The sequence below is a fragment of the Tympanuchus pallidicinctus genome, unplaced genomic scaffold (genome assembly GCF_026119805.1).
Source record: "Tympanuchus pallidicinctus isolate F22 unplaced genomic scaffold, pur_lepc_1.0 scaffold30, whole genome shotgun sequence".
Taxonomy (NCBI): Eukaryota; Metazoa; Chordata; class Aves; order Galliformes; family Phasianidae; genus Tympanuchus; species Tympanuchus pallidicinctus.
In genome coordinates, this window is record NW_026294748.1 from 2,600,600 (window position 1) to 2,625,561 (window position 24,962).

At 49.2% G+C, this 24,962-nt stretch overlaps 1 protein-coding gene across 3 annotated transcripts in view; it reads left to right on the forward strand.

Moving 5' to 3' along the window:
- GRIK4 (glutamate ionotropic receptor kainate type subunit 4) overlaps positions 1-24,962 on the forward strand; it is a 123,808-nt gene that overhangs the window by 15,350 nt on the left and 83,496 nt on the right. Inside the window, exons 2-3 of one of the 3 annotated variants that reach the window (XM_052697256.1) lie at positions 18,794-18,869; positions 19,966-20,097. In XM_052697256.1, coding sequence (XP_052553216.1) covers positions 20,016-20,097 — 82 coding nt within the window. In that variant the 5' untranslated portion in view covers positions 18,794-18,869; positions 19,966-20,015. Of the gene's footprint in view, positions 1-18,793; positions 18,870-19,005; positions 19,101-19,965; positions 20,098-24,962 lie in introns of those variants that run through there. The other 2 variants (XM_052697254.1, XM_052697255.1) reach the window with 2 other exon arrangements.

Genomic DNA, 24,962 nt, shown 5'->3' on the forward strand with positions numbered 1-24,962 from the left:
ATGGGGCGGCCTTGCTGCTGGTTTGTTGTGATGTGGCTTTTATTGTGGCTTTTATTGTGGCTGTTGGCTGTGAGTGTTTGCAGGGTGTTTGAGTGTTATGGCCGTGCAATAGAAGAAAACACAAGTACATGTGGGGCACTGAAGTACATACGGGGCATTATTACCTTAAAGCATTCGTCCATCCTGGCCTGGCTTCCTCTTCCTGGCTGCTCTGCAGAGAGCTGCTCCTTTCTCATGGATTCTCTGTGTTGCCAGGATTGATTTTTTCAGAGACAAGTCTCCACAAGCCCCGTTTTATCTTCTCCTCCCTTTTTGAGGCAAGAGGTTGCATTTTTTTTTTTCTTCTCTCCGTGGCAAAAAGTAAGATGAATGGTTCTCTTCATCTTGGGCAGGACTGAAGGGCAGCTCTGTACAGCAGGTGATGGACGGAGCTTCTTTGGGATCGCTGATGTATTTCCCTCTTTCTCCACATTTCCTCTGGGATTTTGTCACCTGCAGAAGAAAGGGCAAGCATGGTCTGTTCCCAGAGAGCAGGACTTCAGGGTAAGGAGACAGGGACCCATGGAAGCATGGGTGAGATCAGCCTCTCCGGGTGATGTTGGCCATGTAAGCCCATGGAGGATCCTCCAGGGAGAGGTGGTGAACTGGAGAGGGGAAGGAAAGAGAGCGGCGAGGAGGAGGTGGATAAAAGAATGGCACCCTGGAGATTTGGAGAGGAGCCAGAAGGAGAGCGGTGTGTGAAATACCGGGGAGCTGGTGGTTAATTTACAGCCTCTGGGAGAGGAAAAGGAAGAAGAAAAGGGGGGAAAATGCCTCTGTTGCAAGGTATGTGGAAGAGAGTTTGCAGTGATGTGGGAATACGTGGCATCTTCCTGCCTCTTGGGTTTTCTTCTCTTTCTGCTGCAGCAGTTCCAGGTAGGAGCGGGGCTGTGGGCATGGCCCCAAAGCTGCTGGAGCTCACACAGAGTTGGGACACTGCTCTCAGATCATAGAATCGTAGAATGGCCTGGGTTGAAAAGGAGCACAGTGCTCATCCAGTTCCAACCCTCTGCTGTGTGCAGGTCACCAACCAGCAGCCCAGGCTGCCCAGAGCCACATCCAGCCTGGCCTTGAATGCCTGCAGGGATGGGGCATCCACAGCTTCCTTGGGCAACCTGTTCCAGTGCCTCACCACCTTTTGAGTGAAAACCTTCCTCCTAATATCCAACCTAAACCTCCCCTGTCTCAGTTTAAAACCATTCCTCCTTGTCCTATCAAGGATGTGTAGGGTTTGGGTTTTGGGCAGGGATTGCATGTTATGGGTCTCTTCCAACTTGGCCTTTCCACAGTTTTACAATTCTAAGCAAGAAACCCAAAGACAAGATGCTCTGATGGAGAAGAGTCCTTCCCTGGATGAATCCCCATTCAGGCCAATGGGAAGCCAGGTGCTAGGGAGAGATTGGGACGCAGCAGTGATTCAGCTTGTTCAGAAGGGGCTGCAGAGAGCTCTGGGAGCAGCGCAGGACGCGTCCAGGTGGATGGCTCCCCGGCCCGTCAACGCTGTCTGCTTTGACAGGAATATAGATGCAGTGGTTCTTTTTCACTCTGTCTGAAATTGCTTTGTAATAACAGTAGGAGTTGGAGAGGCACTTTTATTGATTAAACAATTGAAGCTATTTGTCTTTACAAAACCCAAAATATAGAGGTGTCTTTGGCTTCCCACATCTACGTTATGCACGTTTATTATATGCAACAATCTCCCTGATCAGGCTGATGTTCATAATGGGTTGGGTTACAGCACTGGATTGCAATGGTTTAATATGAACTGGAGAGCAAAGGAGAGCTGATATAAGTACACCAAAAGAAAAAACAGGGCTGGGTTGAGCAGACAGGGAGAGAGGTGCTGCTTTGAAAGGTGTGCGATGCGAGCAAACGGCGACTTGTGAAATGCCTGCTGCTCCTCTTTTCCCCCAGCGATTTCTGAGCCGTCCCTTTGATCAAACACCATTTCAGTGATTGGAAAATCTGTCGCCGCGTCTCTCTGTTGACCCCGACTGCCAGTGTTCACTCTTTAGATCTTGGTATGAAACTGCCTGAGGTCAGGAACCGTGCAGATGGTTCGTGCCTGGAGGTGGAGGCTGCAGGCTGGGAGGAAGCAGCTCACAGTGCTCTGTAGGTGTGTTTGTTTGTGCGGCGGCGGCGCGCGGTGTGGCTGCTTGCCACGGCTGCCTCCAGCCCCAAGGATGCAGGGTTGGCTGGAAGCAGCACACGTGGCACGTATGTATGTGCTGCTCTGCTCTCCCCATGCGATGCGTTGAAGGGATCTTGGATGTAAGCCCAGAAGGAGATGCGTAGCCCTGTGCAGTCGCAGCTACCTGTCTTGGTGGAACTTAGCGTCAACCAGCGCAAAGCTGCTGCTGGTTTTTTCCCCTTCTTAGTTTTTTGGGAAGGCTGTTCTAGATCCTTGCTTCCCTCAGCATTGTGGAATTAGTTCCAAACTTGCCTAGCTCCATTAGTTTTTGTGCCAATATTATCTTTGGACATAAATGTTCACATAGAGAAGTCTTGGTTGGGGTTTTGCTTGAGATTCTCTTCTGCAGGGGTTCTTTACAGCCCCACAGAGCTCCCCTTCAAAAGAACTCTTCAAAAGTTCCCGTGTTACAGTGGTAACAAGGCAAAACAAATGCAACCAATATGAAAAAAATATAATGGAAATGTATTTTGTGACATGAGAAGCTTTTGTGTGTGTAGAAAGTAACATAAGAACCTGGACTTGGTTGGCTTGGTTTGAAAACCATCAACTTTGTGGTGTCCTGGAAGTGGGGCTGCCCCATCCCTGGAGGTGCACAAGGCTGTAGGTGGGACAGTGGGCAACCTGCTCTATTGGGTGGCAACCAGCCCATGGCAGGGGGTGGAACAGAATGGTCTTTGAGGTTCCTCCTTAACCCAACCCATCTATGATTCTATCAGGAAAGGAACTCATACCAGGGCCGGGGGGTTTGCTTTGGTTCTGCTTGGCATGGAAGGCATCTGATGCTGTCACTTGGTGTGTGTGCCTGCAGCTTTCAGGCTGAAGCCTGAAAAAAGCTAACTAGCAAAATGTTAACTTTCTATATTTGGTGTCTGAGAATCTTTTTCACCTGAATGCCTTTGTGCAGCATTCTCAGAAAACAGTGTGTTGCGTTCTTGTTGGTTTTTTTTTTCTTCTTAATCTCATTGTTGTGTGCAGATTTTTATAGTTACTGTGCACGGTTCATCTTGCAATACAAGCATTTTCTCAGCAATGGGTGAAAAAAGCCCCGTGTCAACTGCTAAATGGCTCTGGGTCTGTCGCAGTGCTGGGCTGGGTGCAATGAGCTGCCATTGCTGGAAGTCCCAGTATCACTTTGTGCCTCCTGTTGCTGTTTGCAGTGCTTTAGGACCCGCCAAGTCATCTTGCACTGCGGTGTCCCTCGACGCTCGTCTTATGTCTGCTTTAATTGGATACTGCAGCAGTAGTATGCATCAAAATAAATGAACTTTTTACTGCGAGAGGGTAAGAGAAGAAAAAAGACACACGATCCCTCAGCAACAGCTGTTTGGAGGAAGAATCCCACAGAAGCCGCTTCCTTCGCTAATTAGAAATCTGCTTTCCTTCAGGAAGGATAACGTCTACGTTCTCCACTCCTCTTCTCACTTCTAATTACTTGGAGAAATGAAGGAAGGCGCCGTTTCGTAGGTTTGACTTGGAGTTGCTGAGGCAAAGAATGTCGGATGGGAGATGTTTTGTGGCAATAGGAAGGAAGGGGAGAGGATGGAATGGCCAAATTGTGAGCGCTGCTGGTGGGAGGGAGAGATGGGGGGACCCAGTGGGGTTCTGAGTGCTGCTCCGTGTTCTGGTGAACAGAGGTGACTCCTTGCCAGAAGTTCAGAGCGAATTTCTAAGCCCCCCCAAAAAAAAATTGCTTAGAAAATAGAAAGGTTAAAGTTAGAAATCTCAAAGAGAGGAAATGCGCCGAGTTCACGATTTATAAATAACATGCTTTGATTGTTTCCCATTACGGAGTAATTTTGTTTTGAAATGTGACTTCATCTTTTTATCAAGGGTATAAATACCGACTCTGGAACAAAGGAGTTTTCTCCAGCCTGAAGTGATGCTTTATATTCCCAGCGGGGTGATGGGCAGGCTGTCCCCATGCTGCTGCACGTGGGGTTTTGTTGGTCTGGAGGTGGAGCGAGGCTTTCCCGGCCCCACCGAGCTTCCCTAAGCCTTGAGCAGGTGTTGCTTTGCAATTCAGCAAAGCGGCGTTTCAATTACTCAGGGCAATAAATCTCAAGGTGTGTGCTGGGAGCTCCATCACTTCAAGCACCGATGTTTTTCTTTTCCCTCGCGGTCTTCGAGGTGGAATCATCAGCGCTGCAAGTAATGAAGCCTGGTTTCCCATGGATTTCTTTCTCGTGGTTGGATTCTCTGATAACTAAATAAGCTTAGACTGAATGCCCCGGCCGTGAAAAAGGCTATTGTGTGTAAATTCTCTATTAAGAATGGAGCTTGCGTGGCATCCTGCCTGCCTGCGAGGATGCTGAGGGACTGCCTATTGACAGCTATTTTCGTGGAACCAAAATACTGGAGGGAGCTGACCCTGCCAGGTGGGGCTGCAGGTGGCGGGTGGGTTCTTGGGGGCTGTGGGCGGCTGGTTGCCATAGGAAGGAGGGTTAGAAATAGAGTCTGGGAGGTGTGCTCCTTTGGGGTGACCCCGGGGGAGTCGGGCTGTTGACGTAAGGGCCGTAAATCGCTGCTTCTTTTCCATTTTGTTTGATGTTAAAGCAGCGATAAAAAGCACACGTGTGTGTGTGTGTGTGTCTGGGCAGTGCTGAGTGACACGTGCTCCATCTCTTGAGCACGATCCCTTCTGCTGAACCCACGGGATGGATCCCCAGCCCCAGGGCTGTTGGGTGGCAGCTGCCGTTCTCCGGCTTTGACATTTGGCAGCCAATGGAGGAGGAGAAGTCGTGGGTGTAAAATCAGGATGGGAGAGTCGATGGACAACCGTTCCTTTGCAGATAACCAGGGGTGAATTGATAACCGGTGACCCAGGTAAGCAATTAAGCCAATTGGTTAAATGAATTGATTGCGGAGGTCTCCTTTATGTAGAGCTCCGCCTGAAGCCTTCATGCCCTTTCTGGAGGAATAGCTGTGGAGAATAGACGTCTTCAGAAATTAACAGTGACTTTCAAGCAGAATAGATGATTAATGAGAATGCATTGCTCTTGATGGACAAATGAAGCACTTCCAGTGTTCTGGTGAGCCATGTTCGGCTTTCTTGTCTCCAGGAAATGATTCAGCCACTCAGACCCAGCTCTGAGCCCAGGGAGAGGTAAGGAGAGGGGAGAGGAGGGGAGAACTGCCCCCTCTCAGCTTGATTTATTATCCGACTCCTTTGTTACAAGACTTCCAGTCTTGTAAAATATTAAATACATCCTTATATTCAATATCACATTTTGAAACATTTCATGCCTCATTTGCTTCTGGAGTCAAGGACAACTTCACATTTTTCATGGCGCAAGGCCCAGATTTGTCTATTTATTTATTTTTAATCACTACGTTTTTCTTTTTTCTTTTTTCTTTTTTTTTTTACCTGTATCAATTCGGATTAAATCTTGGCAACCATAGCAACCTGTTCCTCTGGGTGGTTTCAGATCTCGGCAGTGGAGGTAGTTTTTTGGCTTGGCTGATCCCCATGGGATGCTGTGCCCATCCAGGGAGGACCGTGGGCAGCAGGGATTGTGGTTTGGGGCTGGGTGTTGGGCTCAGCTTTTGCTGGCAGTGTCTCTTGTAAATAAAAGGCTGTTTTGTTGAAGGGCTCACGTGACATAATGAGGAGGATTAAGTGGAATTTGCTGCCACAGTTAAAGGAAGATGCATGTAACTCCTGTTAATTAGAAAGGGCTCAGTATTTGTCTTTCCCTTCGTCTGTGTGGGAGCTTTTTGATTCTTGCTTCTCCCATGGGGGGATAAGCAGCTGAATCCTGATACACGGGGCTGCCCCTGGACCCAGGAACCCTGCTTCTGCATGCAGGTTGGGACAGCAGCTGGGAGCATTGCAGACCCAGTGCTGCATCCTTGTAACTGGAACATGAGGGCAACCCCGTTGCAGCTGTTTCACCTTGGGTGCATCATTTGGACCTCTGGTGTTGAGCTGTTTGCTGGTGTGGGGGCGAGATGGAATCGTGGAATCATTACAGTTGGGGAAGCCTTTTGTGATCCCCAAGCCCAGCCCACCCCCACCATGCCCACTATGTCCATAAGTACCACATCTCCACGGTTCCTAAACACCTCCAGGGATGATATTTTGAGGAGGGTTGAACTTGGAGATGCAAACCTCAATTTGAGTCCATCCCACCTCCCTTCTGTGGCGTCCCCTTAAAGTCAGCACAGAGGAGCTGAACTGTGTTCCTTTTGGAGGTGGGATCTCAGATGTGAAGCATCTTCCTGGGCTCGCAGTGTCCGATTTCTCATCACAAAATCGTGCTGGCAAAGTGACTCCAAGCCTTTGTCTAAGAAAATACAGTTAGAACTATTTGCATGTAACTAAAGCTCAAGATGCCCTGCCTAGAAATCAGACAGCTGTTTTTGAACAGTGAGAGTCGTTAAAGCTGTAATTTTGCTCCTAAGGCTTGTGGCCAGCTGTCCTTGCGTGGCAACTTGACGTTGCAGTGGGATGCTTTTCCTGAAAGATGTGCTGTAGTTGGAGTTGGGATGAGTTTAGGAAGCCCGTGGCTGGTTGTTCTGGGGAGGAAGTGAGCTGGGAGTGGGATCGGGAGGAGAATCCAGCCTTGAAGTGTTTTGTCAATAAGTTCTGTTGGACTGCTTCAGCTTTGCTGTTGGATGAATTGACAGAATGGCCAGGACGGTCTGAAGGGTTTGGCTGGATGTGAAATGTCACAGCTTTTGCCCAAACAGCTCTCAAAGGTGATAAACAAGCAGGTTTTCCCCAAAGCTTGTTTCTATACGGAAAACGCCTTTGGCTTTGGATCAAAATAGCTTCAGTGCCCTTCTTTTTAAATGGAAGTATCAATAGGAGTCGGGACCTTTATTAGTTCAGGGGATCTTAACAATCCCACAAGGTGTTTATCTGCCTATTTTGGTGGCTGATATCCTTTTAAAATCTGTCCCAGAGTGCTTGAATCACTCCTGAAAATGGAATGTAGACTCCTAAATTACCCACTTGCCTGCAAACGTTATCCATGGCATCGGCTTTTCCTAATGACCACATCAATTAGAGGGCTCTCTGCATCGTGCTGTCAGACCCATGTGGATGGGGAGATTGCAGGAGTGTCACTCAGGCTGCTTTTTATGACCCCCATGCTTTGCAAATGGAACAAAATTTAGTGAAGGAACCTGTCTTTGTTCCCCCTCCTTCCCATACAGCAAACTAATTGAAAACAACATGAATGTTAATGATGCATTTCGCATTTGGAAGTTAGAGGGGTGATTAATATATTGTAGGCTGTATATTAACACCTTCTCAGGGGCATAATGAAGAGGAAATATGTGCTCTGAGACGAGGCTGTTTATTTCTCGGTGTGTTTCCTGACTTCCACCGTCCCTTTTTTCTCATTGAAATACAAGCTTTCCAATCCAGAGGGTTTTGTTTCAAAGCATAATTTTAAATCAATCAATAGACTTTTATGTCTTAATCCCCCCCCCCCTTTTTTTTTTTCCCCTTTTGGTTGGAGAGCTGAAGCAAAGTGCACAAACAAAAGAGAGATGTGAGGAAGGAAGAGGTGGAGGATGATGAGGTGGGTTCCTGAGCATGAAGCTGCCATCTTGCTGCATTGGTGGGAAATGGTCTGTTACTGGAGAGAGGGCTGATGGAAGTTGACCTGGTAGAACCCAGGGAAGGCTTTTTTCTCCTCTTTGCCCTGTGCCATCCAGTGCATGCCATCCCACTGAGGTCCATCTGTGATGGGAAGGTTCTTTGTTGTCACGTATGCATCTAGTTGAGCACCCAGCTGCATTCGCATGGAATCCTGGCATCCATTGATCTGCTCCTAAACATACAGGGTCAAAAACATGGTATCCTGAGGGGGTGCCCTGTGAGCCCTGCGTGGGGATGGCTCACTGCCCATCAGCAGGTGTTTGCCTCTTGCTCAGGTCTCCTGGGCTTCCTGAGGACTGCAGAAGGTGACGAGCATCTGTGTTGGTTGCGTTGCTCGAGGCAAGAAGCTCTGGGAAATGATTGCTTAGCAAGATCTGCTGCAACGCTGTTGTTGGAGGTGGAAGTGTGTGGTTGTGGCTGGTGCTGTAACTCAGCTCAAAAAAGGAAGGAAGACCACGCAAGTTATAACACATCTATAATTAAGTGCAATGAATGGCTATAAACCAACAAACACTTTTAAATGTTCGTTCTTGGCCACATCTGAGTTATTTTTCTCCTTTGGCAGAATCATTAAAGGAGGGGGAAAGCATGTGTGTATCAATCTACTCTGCATGTTTGATGAAAGGGTTTTATTATTATTATTTTTTGATGAATGAAAATTGGAGCATGAGAATGGGTAGAAAGTCCCCGTGGGAAGGGCTGAGATCCTGCAGGCTGTAGGCAGCCTCTTATTAACAGCACTGGGCACTGCCATTCCCACCAATGTGGAGATACAGAGCTGCACTTCTGATGCCTTTTTCGGAAGGGGAGGGAGGAAGAAGCAACCCGTAGTAATTAAGACTTGGCAAGCTCGGTATTTATAGACTTTCTAAATATTGATGAGCGGAAATGCGCTTTATTAATTGAAACACATTAAAATCCATTTTTTCTTCAGAACTTGACTGTGTTTTTTTCTCCTTTGGCAAACCACTGACTCTATTGTTTCCCTCAGTTGCGTTTGCATGAAACTGTCTCCTTCTCCCTCAAATTTTGGTGGGCTCACATTAAGCTGCAAGCTGGCCACCTGATTTCAACCTGCTCTGCTTGGCTGTGTCTCCCCACCTTAGAAGCAGTATCCTGTGCTTGTGTCGGTGATCGATCTGACTTGTTGTGGCTTGGTTTTGTCTTAAATTACTGTCTTCTTTGAGTCCAATTTATCTTCTTATAGTAACACAGCCCAGAAGATGCAGCTGTAGATTTCAGTAGTCTCATATGGGGTCTGAAATTTAGAGCGATGGGAGCAAGAACATTCTGGGAAAACCATGTCATCCTTCAGGATGGCGTAACAGAACAATTTCACCCTTCTGTAACTTCCAGGCCAGCTGTGGTAGGAAGCAGAATTTACTGCTCCTCTTCCCTGGCAGGCAGGGCTGTTCCTCTGACCTTCTGCTCCAGCAGACGCTCGAACCTGGACATAAATCTGGGGTACTGCTTCTCCCAGGCATCGTGGTGATCTCACTGCTGCCTTCTGCTCGCTGATGAGTTTCCATCTGTCTGCTCACCGCTGCTCTTGTGCTCGGATATTGAGGTTTTGGATCGTGGGGCTGTCTTTCTGCTCATCTGTTTTGGGTTGGGACCGTCAGGGAGCAGGAAACACCGTGTGAGAGGGAGAGTTATGCTTTCACAGTGGCGTGCTTGGTTGGCTTGAGCAAAATTTGATGCTTCTGGAAGTGTGGCTGATGGGTAACTGGCTGGAGCTGGGTTATGGTAGACTGGAATAAGATGATGGAGGAAAATCTGGTAGCTGCCGTGGTGTGGGTACCATCTTGGAGGTTAATGGTTATTTCTTATGAGGAAACCCTTTTTGGGGAGGGAGAGGTACAGTCCTGTACCTCCTACCACTTGTGGTTGGAAATTTACTCTCTTGTAGGCTTTGGCACAGTGGGTGTCCATCCTTCTCTGCTGTAGAGGTGTCTGTACTGTGCTGGCCTGCTTGCCAGCTCTGCAAAGCCTGTGTGATGACACGTTCTAGTGGATGGCTTTGCTCAATGATCATGATGGGATCAGGTGGGATGATCTGATGACTGCCTCAGCAATTGAAGTGGACTGGAATGGTCAGGCAGGAGCCATAACTGAGCTCTTATAGTTCTCGGCGCATGGAAGTTTCCATATCTCCAGACTGTCGCAATCATAAGCTTAAGTCCTCATCTTCAGCTTCTATAGCAGGCAGCAAGAGCTGCTTCCAGAGCAATAACCTTGGTGATGAGTCCCCAGGTTCAGCTTAGTAATGGTCTGTAACTGCTCCTAGGGAGGGATTCCAACCTCCATAATGCTCCCAGCCTGCTGGGAGGAGTCACCCCTGTGCACGTTGGTGAAATGCTGAGTTCAGTGGTGATGGGGGGAGCAAGGGTTGCGAATCTGGGAGGGAGAGAGTTTTTCTGGGATGTGTTTGACTCAAGAAGTCAGGCTTGGTATGCGGGGAGCAGCGCTGGGCTGGCTGGCTGAGCAGGTACAGGCACACACCTGAATGTCGTATTAGAAACCTTGATCCAAAAAGTTCAGTCTCAGAGACTCTGAAGGTAATGAAGAAGGCTTGAATCAACGGGCTTTGAATGTGTTCTTGTAAAAAGGAAGAATCTGGTTTTGACTTTGTAGGCACACTGCAGGAGAATGTAACCCATTGCACCCAAAGGAGCTGTTTCCGCCCTTCTCTCATCAAGGCACGCAAGGATTTTAAAGCCATCCAGATTTTAGTGGGGCTGGAAAAGAAAAGAGCTTGGGGGAGGCAGAAATTAAATCACAAATGTTCACGATAAAATGGTAACAGAGATGGAGGTGGACGGAGAAGATGATAGCATCTGACTTCAGTCTCTGGAGACCAATAACTCTCTGACAGCAGTTTCAGACTGCTCTCAAGCCTTCTGTCTGTGTGCCACAAAGCCTGAAGTAGATCCACTGTTGGGGTTTGGTGTCAAACCCTGTGATTCCCACTCAGCCAAATGCTTGGGTGCCTTCCTCCTTCCTATTTGAGCGTTGTCTGAGCCCCAAAGCCAGGCACTGAAGTGAGCTGTGGTGTGAGCACATGTCTGGAGGTTGTGCTGGAGCAGGGCCAGGTGCCTCGCATCTTATCGAATCAAGCTTCTGTGGGCATATGTTCTCCAAATGGATGAGTTTTCCACCTGAGTGCTGCGAGCTCTGTGTGTGTATGTATAGGAAGCTTGTTGGGTTTTTCTATAATGAGATTTCATTTTTCTCTGGTGTTTCTCGTCTTAACTCCCAAACCTCCTTAGGAAGGGAGTGCGACCTTGTCAGCATGTGCATATGTTTCTGTGCACTCTGAGAAAGAGCTGAAAGCATCTCCCCTCCATGCAGAGTCACTGCGATCCACCTTTGAATCGATGTCGGGACTTCAAGGTAAGCATATGGTGTGACAGAGGAAGTGTTGCTGTAGCTCATTTGGATAGATCCATGCAGTCCCAAGGCAAGAAGACCCATTTCATAGTTGGGGAATGGTGGGAAGAAGAGGTAGTGAGTTATTTAAAGATAGGGAACAGGGCAGTTGAAGAGCTAAAAGTGGATTCCTGGAGTCTCAATTCAGTAGACCAAACTACCACGCTGCTGTGTGTGTTATCTTTTACAGCCTCACTAGCAGGCACCAGTGTGTACCCACCCACACAGTCTTCATCTCCATTGCTGTGTCAGACATTGCTGATGGGTGAACCCTGAAAAAACTGCAAGGCAATTTTGGAGGCATTACCAAAATTTCCCTGGCTGTGAGTCTAAGAACGTCTGCCCCTTGGGTCTACCAAACTGAGGTAGGAGCCCTTGGGGAAGCATCTGTTATTTTTAGTGTCTCGTTTCCTGGGAAGTGGATTCCCCTGCAGACTACTAAGCTCTGATTTTGTGTCTCGCAGCCCCATGCAGAGCCTAAAATGGGAAGGAAGCCATGAAACTTGGGCCTCTTCCCTCCTTGAGCGTGTAGAGATCTGGGCCATGTTTTGCTGGGACATCTAGAGGACGTGGGTGAGGCTCTGTCCTCTCTGTACTTCTCAACCCTGCATCGGTTGCTGCTGAACCCAAATCACGTCTGAATGCTCTGAAAATGCCATCCTAATTCTTAGGTCTGCTGGGCTCCCGCAGAGTCCTGACGCAGAGAGGGCAAAGCCTGAAAGAAGCTTGCCAGCTGCATTCGGTGACATTGTGTCTGCAGTGTTTGGTTTGGCTCGTTTCGGTGGGAAGAAGAAAATTGGGATGTTGCTGTGCCATCCAGTGAGCACAGCTTGATGTCAGGTTTATTGGGATGTGAGCGTTCAGAGAGGGCTGCTCAGCCTCCTCTCTTAACTCCAGCAAATCCACTCTGTTTGCACAGGGCAGAAATGAGTTGTAGATGCAGCAGATGACCAACAGGTTAGTTAACGTGCCATTAATTACCTCCAACCCTGTGCTGTCCATAGTGGTGACTGGGGGCAGAGCACGATCCAGTGGTACCAGCACTGCGCTGCATGTCCTCGGTCATTAGTGACGAGCTGTGAACACTGCTTGAACTGGGAAATCTCTGTCTGATGAGAGCATCTCATGGAGCCTTGCATCATCCACTTGGGCTGTGTTTGCAGTGAACTTTTACCAATTTGGAATTTCACGTCTTCAGTCGTGGAGGGAAACGGGAACGGCTGAGCTGCAGTGAAATGTGGTGAAAACGTGTTATTTCCTTGCTGTATTAGATGTTAAGCTCAGGGCACAGGTTTAGTGTGATTTGAGGAAGAGAATGTGTTCCAAATGCAGCTGGAAAAGCGTTGCTCGAGTTTTCCAGCCTCTGGGTTGTTCCTGACTGGAGCTAATGATGATGGATGAGTCCTGCAGAGCGCTCTTCATCATGAGACCTCAAAGCTCTTCACTGGAGAGCTCTGCAGTGTTATTCTCACTGAGTCCAGGTGGTGAAATTAATGCGTTAAGAGAGAAAACAGTTGATCCAAGCAGTGGTCATGTTGATGAAACCCCTGGTGTTGTGCTTTGCCTTGCTGGAGTCATTGCCTTTCCCAGCCCTGGGGTTTTGCTGGGAGTTTGATTTCTCAGTTCAGCCCAGATCAGAAACTCACGCCTCTCACCCATGTGTACTTGCTAGCCATGAGACCCTACAGAGTGTTCCTAACCCCGTCTCCTAGCATCTGCTCTGTTCTTACAGCGACGAAATCAAGCAGGAGATTATAAACAGCCTCACCCTTCTGCTGAGCATCTGCTCTGAGCACCATGTGCCTGTGCTTTTACTCCTGTAAATTGCTCACAAAGCATCAGCAGAGGTGCCATAAATTTGCTAGGTTTTTTTTTTTTCTTTTTTTTTTCTTGGACTTGAGAGCTTCTGCAGTTCACTCAACCCCTGGAAACGAGCAGACCTTGTGGCTGCATGAGGACATGGCCCCGTGCTCTCCATAGCATCACATTCCTGAGTGATGTCTGGCCCCTGAGCTCCATGAGGAAGGGGCTGCAGGCACTGAGCCGTCCCTGTGCTTATCAGCTGACAGGGACATAATCCTCACATTAGTGTGGTCACACCACGTGTAAGGGCTGAATTCTGTCTACTTTGCTGCTCCTCCAACATGCCTTTGTCCCTCTGCCAGATCACTGAGCAGCCTCTTGTCTTCCTCGGTCCAATCCGAGCTTCAGCTGCTTTGGTTTGTATGACAGCATTGCTGTTCCAGTTGAACCCTGGATATAGCAACACTCCTATGGGACTGCTGGGTGTGCGTGCTGGTCCAGGTACCCAATGCACAGAGCTGCACCAGCACCTGTAGGATGTCCCCAACACTGAGAAAATCCATCAGGTGTAGGCATTCAGCAGTGGTGAACTCGCCCTCCTGAGATGCTGACGTGCAGCATCCGTGATGATGAGCAGACCAGGGATGGTCTGAGGAGACTTTTTTTGTGTAGAGACAAAAGGGCTTCCAAGCAGTGAAACTCCTGTGTGAATAACAACAGGGGAATGGAGATGTGGTTTGGTTTGCTTGCAGGCTCGGTTCCTTCATCCTTCATGTTGGCATTTCTATGGACTGGTCCAGGTGTGACCACTGCAGCTCTTATGAGCACTGTGTGGTGGTTTGCCCAGCTGCTGGAGATAGACAGTGGCTCTCTGTTGGGGAGCCCCCTCTTCGTTAAGGACTTTATCAGCTGAAAAGATCTCTATGGTGGAAAGATCTATTTCTGTCTGCTGGAAATCCCTGCAGGCCGTGAGGTCAGCTTGGCAATCTCCCCTGTTTAGATAAAACTTGAACCCTTCCCTTTTCTGCTGCACAGCACTGTGGGTGTCTCCTCCTGTAGGGTCAGGGCAGTGCTGGCATTCATGTTCCTTGTGAACTTGGAGCTTTGCTCCCATTGCAGCCCTGCACAGAGATTCATTGCATCCCCCAGGAACTGATTAAACGCACCCACTGAAGTTCAAGGGAGCTGGAGATCACCCCATAGTGTGTGGGGCTGACAGCACCCTGCATGGCCCTGAATTCCAGCCAGGGGGAAATCAAATTAACATTGCCCAGCATGGGAAAAAAAAAAAAAAGGGAAGAGATGAAAAAAGAAAAATTCCAAACAAAAAAGCCCCCCACAGAGTTCATCTGGCGGATGGAGTTACATTAAGCGAATGGAAATTAAAGGCTTTTCATAGAGATCTTCAGCATAATTTGATGGAAGACTTTAATTATTTCAACGCGTCGAAGAAAAGGAGCTGGGAAGGATTGGGGAGTGCTCATAAAAATCTCTCTTTATAAGTGCTTTGAGCCATTCTCGGGCTGAAAAGCTGCTGTCAGCTTAAGGAAGAGAGGTTGGGCATTGGTGGAAGGCTGCAGTGGGTTTGGATCTGTGGGATTTTGCAGCCAGAAGGCTCATCTCCCCTCTGGCACCCCAGGAGCTTGGTAACTGCATGATGCTTTGCTGAACTGATGTGGTCTTGGTCTGTGCTCACTTGGTCTGTGTTGAACTGATGTGGTCTTGAGCCTGAGGACAAAACCCACAGGTGCGTGTCGTTCCTCTGCTCATAACACAATGCAGACACAAAGGGAATTTTTGCAATTGGAACCACAGAATCATTGAGGGTGGAGAACACCTCTAAGATCGTCAAGTCCAACTGTCAACCCGTCTGTCCTGCAGATCCACGTGTGGCCCATAGATGCAAATGCGGCCACCTCAAAGACAGAGCGGCCACACTTGGGTCTGTGGGGTGTGAGCTTCAGTCTCCTGCAGAGGCAGCTCAGTCTGAGTGAGTTCTGCACTGAGGAGCGGGGCTGTTGGCCCTCTGCAAACAGGAGAAAGGTGGTTCGTAACTGAGGCAGAACCATACGTGAAGCCTAAAGCTGTGTGGGATTTGTGAGTGTTATGGCAGTGGTGGAAGCAAAGCAGCAGGGTATGTGGGCAACTCGCTGCTCTGGGATGTTTTCTCTGCACGCCTGTGCAGTTCTGTGCTCTGTGCGGGCTTTCCCCCTCTGCTCCCATCCCATCCCACCCCACTGTTTGTGTGTGCTCCTTCTCAGCTCAGCCATCCCTGTTCCCACCTCCCTCAGAGCCATATGCTGTGTTGTCCCCACACACACCCCAAATCCACTCTGCATTGTAGTGTACACACCAACCAACACACCTCGCAATCTCAGCCTGTCCCACACGTCCCCTTCCAGCCTCTGATTGGGGCTTTTGGGGCTGGAATGGCTCACACTGTTCTCTGGATCGTGGATGGCACATGAACCTATTTATTTCCCTTTAGGTTTGGTGGCTGTAAGAGGAGCAGAGGCCATAAAGAGCTTTGCACAGGTTGAGGTGGTGGAGACTTCTTCGTTTTCCCTTCTTTCTCATACTGAATCTGCTGCGGATGTGCAGGAAGCAGAGCTGCCTCTTCCCTGCAACCCTGAGATCGGGCTGATGCTTTTAGGGGCTTTTTCTCCCCCTGGTTCATGTTTTAGGACTTCCCTTGTGTGTATGGGGACCTGCTGGGAGTGATTCTTCTGCACTATGGGCTCTGGAGTGGGGCTCAGCACAGTGGGATTCTGCTCTTTAGAGAGCCAAAGTGTTTCCATCACAGCATTTTGATGGAAGGGCATCCTGTGGGGAAATACCCCCCGTGGGTCAGGAGAACACCAAACGTCTTCAAAGGGGAAGTTGGTGGTTTTCAAGACCACTCCTTGTCGAAGGTTCAATGGCTGCAAACACACCACTGGGAGCAGCTTCCCGGGAGTGCACATGCTCAGCAGAACAGAACCACAGCACAGGAGAGTGACAGAAATGGAATTACTGGTGGTTTGAAGGAGAATGGAGAGATGGTTTTCTGAGCAGAAGCTACGTGAGGAGTTCCATCTCAGGAACTGCCTGGGGACACCTCCTTCCATCCAGGAGCCGCAGAGGGACAGCATCTGTACCATGGTCGCAGACATAGGTTGGTGCTGGGGCTTATTGATCTTATTGGTCTTGCCGACCCCGCTGACTCTCTCATGCCAGGAGCTAGGTGTGGGCAGCCCCACTGATGGCAGCTGCTGGCCTTGCTGGGAGGAAACCTGCAGTTTTTCTACCCACAGCTGTCCCCTTTCCCTTTGTCATGATGGTTCCTGCATGATAGCAGCCCAGGGCCCATTAGGAGTGCCTGCAGTGGGCAGAGCAGATGTGTGCAGGGCTTTTAATTGCTGCTGTTTGCTGATATGGTGGGCACGGGGGAGGGACAGAATCCCACGTATGATCTTAGCATTCTCTTTCTTATCTTTTTTCCTGTTTTCTTTCCACCTCAATGTGATGTGAGGTGATGCCAGTCCCAACCCTGCCCTGAGGCTGGATCCTTCCTGTGCTTCTAGGGCTGGAGGTGGTCGCACTGCAAAACATCTGACTTAATTCCTTGTCTGGATGAGGAATTGGGATGGAGACACATTGTTTTTACCCTGAAGCAATGAGGACAGGAGTTGGTCAGCATGTGCTGGTGCTGGGGAGGATGAAGGGGAGGAAATGAGCAGCTCTGAGGTTTTAACTGCAACAATACCTGATGGTAGTGATTTACCTGTGTTAATTACACATTTTGCAGCGGAAAGCATATTGCTCGTGGCTTTGCATGGGGCGAGCTTTCAGTTTAATTCAGCACTCATTTCAGCATCCCTGGGGGAGATGTGTGGTTCCCTTCCCCCCAACAGTCGCCTGTTGCAATGCTTTTCAGCCTTTTTCCCTCTCGTCAGCTCCGTTTACATTTGAGCCTCTCCACAGAAAAAGCTTTGCAAAAGGCAGCAGCTCTCTTTGCCTGCTGAAAGAATGGGGGAGGCTCTGAGAAGCCATTTGTTGATATTTCTCGACAGTTTTTCAGCATTCCTCACTGCTCTGCAGCTGTTAAATGTGTTGTCTCAGCTGCGAGGACGGCTCCAGCTTTTCTCGAGCTGCATTTTCTCACCATCCATCGAGGGATGCAGAGAGAGATCCGTCAACGCCAAAGCCACCTCCAAAGTAGCGTTTTGGGTGAAAGTCTGCTTCTGTAAAAGCAAAAGGAGTTCACATTGGGACTGTAGGTTTGAAAAGTGAGGTGCTTGCTGAGGCAGACGTGGCATGAGTGCCGAGCTTGCAGGGAAAGAGCAGGATTGGCAGCGCTGAGCAGTGCAGCTGTTTCTCCTGAGCACCCCTGGCAGGGCAGCTCCGGAGGGATGAAGCTGTGATTCGGTTCGCTATTGCTGTAGCAGCAGCAGGAGGGATTTATTCTGCAATTATAGCATTTTATTCTCCTTTTTGGCTCTTCGCTGTGCCAAGAAATTTTCTGCGGAAAGCTGGAAGTGTCAGGAAGATGTGGCAATAGTGATGGAGAGGAGTATTGTTGCTCGGTCGTTAAAAATGTATAAGTAGCTTCAGGAACGCATTGCTTCTTCTGAGAGGGATATTGTCCTTAATTCTGCTTGGTGTTTAGAGACTTTTATCTTCTGGGAGAGCCCACAACTGTTTATCTAGGCTTGATTTATTTTCTTCTGAATTTTCAAGGCTAAATGTGAAGAGAGAATTAAAGGGAAAAGAGGACAGGCTGGTGCTGTGTGGAGCTTGGCCAGCGCGTTGGGCAGCCCGTGGCCTGCAGCTGTCCTAAGATCCAGAGCTGAACTGCAAAGCTGTGTCCCCACAGCTCCCAACACTTTGTTGTCATAATCCTTCCATCCCCAAATTTAGAGAACAAGAAGAACTCGAGAGCAGTGAGGGAATGAGGAGAGCGCAGAGGACTGCGGTGCTTTGAGAACGGCAGCCCTGACGCTGTGCTAAGGGAGAAGCATCTGCTCCCTGCCCTCTTTCTCATCCTTGTGTTCTACTCTTCGTCCCAGGCACAGTGCTGGAGCACCTCCATCACCAGATGGTCCCTTGTAGGGCGGTGGGAGGCTGGGCTGCGCTGCTGTTTGCTGAACCCAAGGTGTGTTCCTATTGCTGACAGCTGTCCCTCGGGTTAGCGCTCACAAAACCAAGCGCTGCCAAGTTGTTCTGAGCAGTGGGTAATGCTGAGGTGAAGGCAGCCCCCCTCTGTGCTCCATGTTCCAGGTAATTACAGCCCCGCCGCTCACGGAGCGGGGCACAGCGGGTGCCCTGTGTTTGTTATTTGCCTTTGCTATTAACTCCATGCTGGTGATGCAAAGGCAGCTGCGTGCCTGCAAACCGTGTGCTTCACCTCTTCACCACGCCAGGCTGCAGACAGGAGCAGCTCTCTGTCCTGGGTCTGTGCTGCATTGGGATCAGCATGCGGGTGCCCACTGTGCTGTTTTCCCTCTACTTTTCCCTGCTGCAGCCCACGAGGCTGCTGCCCTGCAGTTGCAGCTTCGATACTTGCTCATGCATTTTGGGGCAGCTCAGCACCCTGGGGCTTTGGGAGCTTTGTGCCCCGCACAGCTCCAGTGGAGTATTTGCAGATGGGTAAATCCAACTTGCTCCTGCTGCTTTGTCAATAGCTTAGAAAGTTCTGCAATAACTGCTTCGAAATGCTCAAATGATATGTTGCTCCACAGTCTGCCTCTGCTGCTGCTGCCAACGCTTCTGAGCAACCAATTTACCACACGCTTCACCTTTTTGGGCTTTTCCCTGGTAAGCATTACTCTGTGACTCCCACTGAAAAGAGAAAATTGCCATTGCCCTTTGCAGGGGTGGGGTAATGACTTCCAGGTGGGATTGAGCAGCTCCTGCTGCTTTAACATGTGCTGAGCAGGAAACCAGAGCACACTTGGGATGCCTGGCTAACACCTGAGCCATCACCTGATTTTCTTAAATGTGAGAGCACAGGAGCTTGGATTTCCTATAGCAAAATGGTGCAGGAGGGTGAGTGAATGTGGGCTCAGCCCCTGCCTTATATCATCCCCATGGGCCCATATTTGATGAATGGAAGAGCGCAGGAGTGCTTGCCAGAAAGCTGGAGGAGAGAGAAGGCAACAGGAAACGCTCAGAGTCAGCATTTAAGGACATTACTGCCTGCAGAGATAATTTCATCAAGACGAGGGACAAGAATTTCTTTCATAAAGCAAAATCTTGATCTAACTAGTGGAAATGGTGTTTGTTAACGACGTGTTGAACTGCGCGGCGGGGATCTGTGTGGAACAGTGTGCTGTTACCTGCACCTGGGAGGGCTTTGTGGGTTCTTCATAAGCCTTCTGCATTCTGTCTGTGTTGGGATTTTGAACGTCAGAGCTCTGTGCTGGGCATGGGACTGCCTGGCAGGAGGAGGGGAGAATGGACCCTCAGGGTCTCCTCTTGTTGGGAAGGAGATGGAGCGGGAGCAGCGAGAGGAGCTTCTGTCCTGGTCAGTCTCTGACTGTCATCCCTTCATTTGTGCTTTGCTATGAGTGTTTGGTCCTATCCCAAACCCAGTAAGTTGCAGGTTGTTTTACATTTAAAAGAGGAAAAAATATATATATATATACGAGGAATGAAATAAGATGTGGCTCAATATTGATTTCCATTTGTTTTTGTGGAACTGCTGCCATTGCCAAGATGAAATATTTGGACTTTTCCTTGGGTTTCTCTCCCATGTTTTGCTAGAAGCTGGTGGCCCAGTTTGACTCCAATTCCCAAACAATTCGTGGTCTGTCAATTGCTCCCTCCTCCCCTCTGTCCAATGGATCCTCGTCGCGGCTCCAACGCCCCATCGTCGCTGCGCGGTGCTCACGGTGCTGTGCTCTCCCCACAGAGTGATGTCATGCCCAAACCACCGTTGGGCTCCATGAGGATTTATGGAAGATGCCCCGTGTATGGGCGCCTCTGGTGCTCCTTCTGCTGTGGCTGATGAGGACGGCTGCCAGCCCACACGCCCTGCGCATCGGTGAGTGCCATCCTTGGGTTCCCGCTGTGGGGCCGGGGCTGCAGCCATGTGCTTGTGTTCTTGTCGTGTTGCAAATGAAATGTCTTGGTTTTTTGTTTGGTTCTTGTTTACTTTTTTTGGCGACTGTACACATCTGCCTCGATGGCGACGGCGCTAATGTTTCCTGATGGGAACTTCTTTCTGTGTAAATGGGAAGTGAGGGCTGCTCCTGGAGGAGGCGCTGAGAGATGGAGCTCCCTCCGCCTCGTGTCAGCCCCCTGAGCTCTTTGCAGAGAAAGAAGTGATTTTGGTTGCAAATGTATTTGTCCCCACGTTGATGAGAGAGGAGTGTTTGAGCCCGAACTGAGCGTCCCACAAGAACATTAATAACTCAAAGCTGCTCCATTTGTAACTGAGTCCCAGGCATTGCTTCTCCTCTGGGCTTTATTAAAAAGTGCTTAGGAAGAGGCACTGTCATCTCTGCTTCTGCCCGTGTGGATTAGGGAAAAGAAATGCATCCAGAAACCTCATAATGAAACTTGCTGTTGGGAAGGATCTGCCTCTCCTGGCGGTTCTCTGGAGCTATCAGCTGTTCGTTTAACTATTTGTTGCAGATAAGCTAATCTCTTCCTGTCTGCATTTGCAGCTTTCATAGGTGATGCATGAAGTAAAATTACTTCTCCCCTTTGCTTGCAGAGCTCAGAATGGCTCAGAAATGCAGCTGGGCTGTTAAGGCATCCCCTTCATAGTGCTTGGGGAGCATTGAGGTTATGTCTCATGTTGGTGGCAGGTCCTCCTCCTCCTGGACCTAGGGTGAGGATGAGAAGTGCATTATGAGGAAATCAAAGGATGAGGACAGATGGATATTGAAGGATGGGGATGGATGGGATGTTATGATTCAAAGGATGGGGATGGATGGATTGTTATGAAGGTATTGAAGGATGGGGATGGACAGGATGTTATGAGGATATTGAAGAACGAGGATGGCTGGGATATTGAAGGTGAGAACTCCTTCATGGCACTAGGGCTGCAGATGGTGAGGAGCTGGCATGGCTGCCCTCCTGCACTGCAGGGGAATGAGGAGTTTTCAAGAGCTGGGACGGGAGAGGGGGATCTGCCTGCCAGATGGGAATCTGCCTGCCATGGCTGCTTTTGCCTTCTGTGCTGGTTTCCACAACTGGCTAAAGGAATTCTTAATGCTCCAGTGGGTCTTAAGTCGCGTCCTTAATATCAATTATTCTCCAGCACAGTTCAGATTGCCAATTTGTGCTGCCCAACGTCAGCACACAACTGCATGCCTCGGTGCTTAGCACAGATGCAGGGTGTGAGCAGCAGGTGCTGGTTCATGGGAGCATCCTTAGTTTCGCATGCCCCAAACTGCAGCACTGCTCTATGGGGCTGGGCTCCATCCCAGGGAGTCCAGAATAGAAATATTGGGTTTCTTCACATGGATAGGGTAAGGAAGTGCAACTGGCATTAGGATGCTGAAAAGGGAATGCAGGGGTTGAGATTTCAGGAGTAATGTTGCTGTGGGAGTGGGAAAGAACATCCTCAACCCTTCTAACAAGCACCAGAGGTCACAGCTTCTGTGTTACATGTGGGAGGGCAGAGAGCCTGAGCTCATGTCCCCATGTGCCCCTATCTTGGGGGTGGGACACCCACAGCCCTGAGCTGGGTCTGATGGACTCAAGGGGCTCAGGGCTCAGCCAGTTCCCACAGCAATGGGTCTAAAGCAGCTCCTCTGAAAACGGAGTCAGAAGCAGATGGGTAAAGAGCTGAGGAAAGGGTTGGGGTTTTGTTTCTGTTTTGTTTCTAAGATGCAGTTTTATTTAAAAAAAAAAATTAAAAAAAAATCAGGAAAAAAAGAAAACACAAAAGGAAAGAAAAATATGACTGGCAGCCCTGAAACCATTCCCCAATCAGTCGGCACTGCGTACTGAAGGCAAGCAGAACGTTGGAATATTCAAAGGAAGTGCAAGCTGACGTTTAAAATAACCCTGAAAGCCATCTGGTAATGGAATGCACTGGGGGCAGTATGTGTGTTGCATTATAGGGAGCTTTAGAGGTATTGTGGGTGCAAAATGCAGAGTGTGGCCCATGGGGTGACCTTCTTTGCATGGCATGCACAGGACCAGTCTGTAACCTGCTGTGTGCTTGGAAAAATTGCTGTCTTCTTTCTTTTCTTGATTGCACGGGAAATACGGTGCTTCAAATCTTATTTTCAGGCTTGAACTCTGCATTCCCTTCTGCTCCCATGCTGGAGCAGCCCTCCTAGTGCGCGTTGTGAGGGAGAAGCAGGCTCCAAGAACCCAAAATGACAGTGGGGTGTGAGCAGAAGAACCAAGCCTGAGGCGCTCATCCTTGCTTCTAGGCAGGGTTTCCAAAACCTGGAGTACTGAAAGGGCTGTGAATCTCATACACCTGCTGAGCTCCTGGAACTGCAATGTCAGGGAAATGTTCTTGGGATCCCCTCGGGCATGGGAAGACGTTGCCATGCAGCTGTGGGTACTGGAGTGGGTGGGAAGAGGCAGCCTGGAACCAGACCTCCAGCGAACAGCCCTCCCTTGGCTTCCTGCTGCCCTGCATGGCCCTGTGTAGCAGAGCATTGTTGGTGTCTCCTTGCATCATCTGGTGAACTGATATTTAATTCATGTTTTCTGAGTTATGTGCACAAGTCCTTATTATTATTATTATTATTATTATTATTATTATTATTATTATTATTTTTAACAAATCCCTCTTGGAGATGTGCCATGATAATAGGAATAAGAAATTATTAGCAGATTGATATCTCAGATCATTGCTGTGGGACGTGGATTTGGTGACACAGAGCATCTCCCAGCCCTCTGTGCAGAGCTATTTTGCCTTATCCATCCCTTAACTGGGAGTCAGTGCACATTGTGCTTTGCTTCATTATATGGCCACATGTGTGTGATATGGTGACAGATCCCAGTGGGAAGTTACACTGCTCATTCAGCACAAAGCAGGACAGTGGGGGTAAGGAGAGGAACTGGGGAGAGGGTTGGTGCTGCTCTGTGTTACTGCTGTGCCATCAGAGGAGGGACAGCAGTGTGTGTATGGAAAGGCATCCCCACGCCCAGGGTCAGAGGTGGGAGCCATTCCCTCTGCTTTACACCTCACACCCTGGGCAGCACTTGGGTTCAGCCAGTCAGGTGTTCAGAAAGGTGATCTTTTGCTTTCATGGAGTCAAAGCAGTCCTAGCAAGAGCTGCTCTGTCATTCCTTTCATTATTTTTTCATATATATGTGTGTGTGTGAATAAAAAGTCAATTACATGAATGAAAGATGCTTGGTTTTCTGCCCAAACAGCTGCCAGAATAAATTCCAGCCCTGAGCCCAAGCCAGACTTGTGCAGAAAGCCCTGGTGCAGCGAGAGCCCTGTGATCAGCACACACTGCAGCCCCCTGCATGCCCTGCCCCAGGCTCTGCCTGCAGGCAGTCAAGGAAGGATGGATTTCCTATGCTCCAAGTGGGTTTGGCTTTCTGGATGATGCCCACAGAGCTGCAGACTGTGCTTGCTGGCTGCATTGTGCATGAGGGGGACAAAAGAGAGTAACTAGGATACGACCCATGCATGAAATAGTAGCAGGAGGAAAAGTGGGTGCCCCCAGCCTGGATTCTATTCTTTGTTGGGAAGGTCCAAGGGCAGCACCTCTTCCCCAGAGCCCTTTGTTGGGTGCCCTGTATGGGGAGGAGATGTGCACAGGGCCAGACTGTACAAACATAGAGTGGGAAGGGACCCATAAGGACCGCCAGGTCCAACTCCTGGCTCTGCACAGGACCTCCCAAAAATCAGACCATGGTCAGCAGAATGGCAGAAACAGAAGGCAGATCCCTTCCTATGCCTTCAGCATCCTAGCCTGTTGCCCAGGAGCACTCATCTCCACAAAGCAGAGAGGCAGATGCTCGTGGATCAGCTCACAGGTGGCACTGAGGCTGCAGGAGGGCAGGTGAGTTTTCCCAAAGACACTGCTAATGAATTCCCTGTGCACCTCCAGACGCTGCAGGGGTTTGGAGAAACTAAATGGGACTTGATGTGAAAATGATGGCTGAATGTCAATTCTGCTGTGGAAACCAATTTGGGAGCTGGATAGTGCTAAAAGAATTAAGATAGTTAAATGGAAATAAGTCTACTTGGTAGAGATGAAATAAGGTTTAAATGAGTGAAATTATCTGTGGATTTACCCTTGTTGGAGTCCTGCCTTATTTAATAAACTGAGTTTTTATCAGCTGGAGGAGAAGCTCAGCCTGTGTGCACAGGGTGAAGGGATCATCTGTGCCTCCGTCCTCCAGAGTGCATCCATGAGAGCAAAGTTTGCCCACGAGTGCTTTGTACTTCTGTGAGGATCTTGTTTACTGCTTGGTACATGCTGTGGCCTTTCTTCAAGCTTCTTGGGTACTTTTTTTCCTGATGGAATAGAAGGATGGTTAAGGCAATATCTCCTCTGGGCGCTGCGTGTCCCTGGATGGCTGTTCCAGCACAGGGCCATGCAGTGCATTCTGCTTCCTGGCATGGATGGAGTCAGATCTCCTCTTGAGCAATATGTAGGAGCATTGGGAAAGGACCTCTCTGTTGTCAGGAGGAGGGGAAGAGAGAGTGCTGCAAACCTTGAGGGCTGTGATTTCATTATGAAGAGAATCTAGTAATTATTAATGGGCCTTGATGATCTCCTTCTGCAAGAGCAGGTCTACTGCAAAAGAACAGCCAGGTGCTCCCAGCTAACTGCAGCTGGCCTTGATGCAGATGTCACCTGTCACCTCACATGTGTTTCTGACTCATCTCTCTTCAGCAATAGTCATGAAAGCATAACTGCTCCAGATGCTCCTGAATTGTCCATGGAGGGAAGGACCTGATCTCAGCCCGAG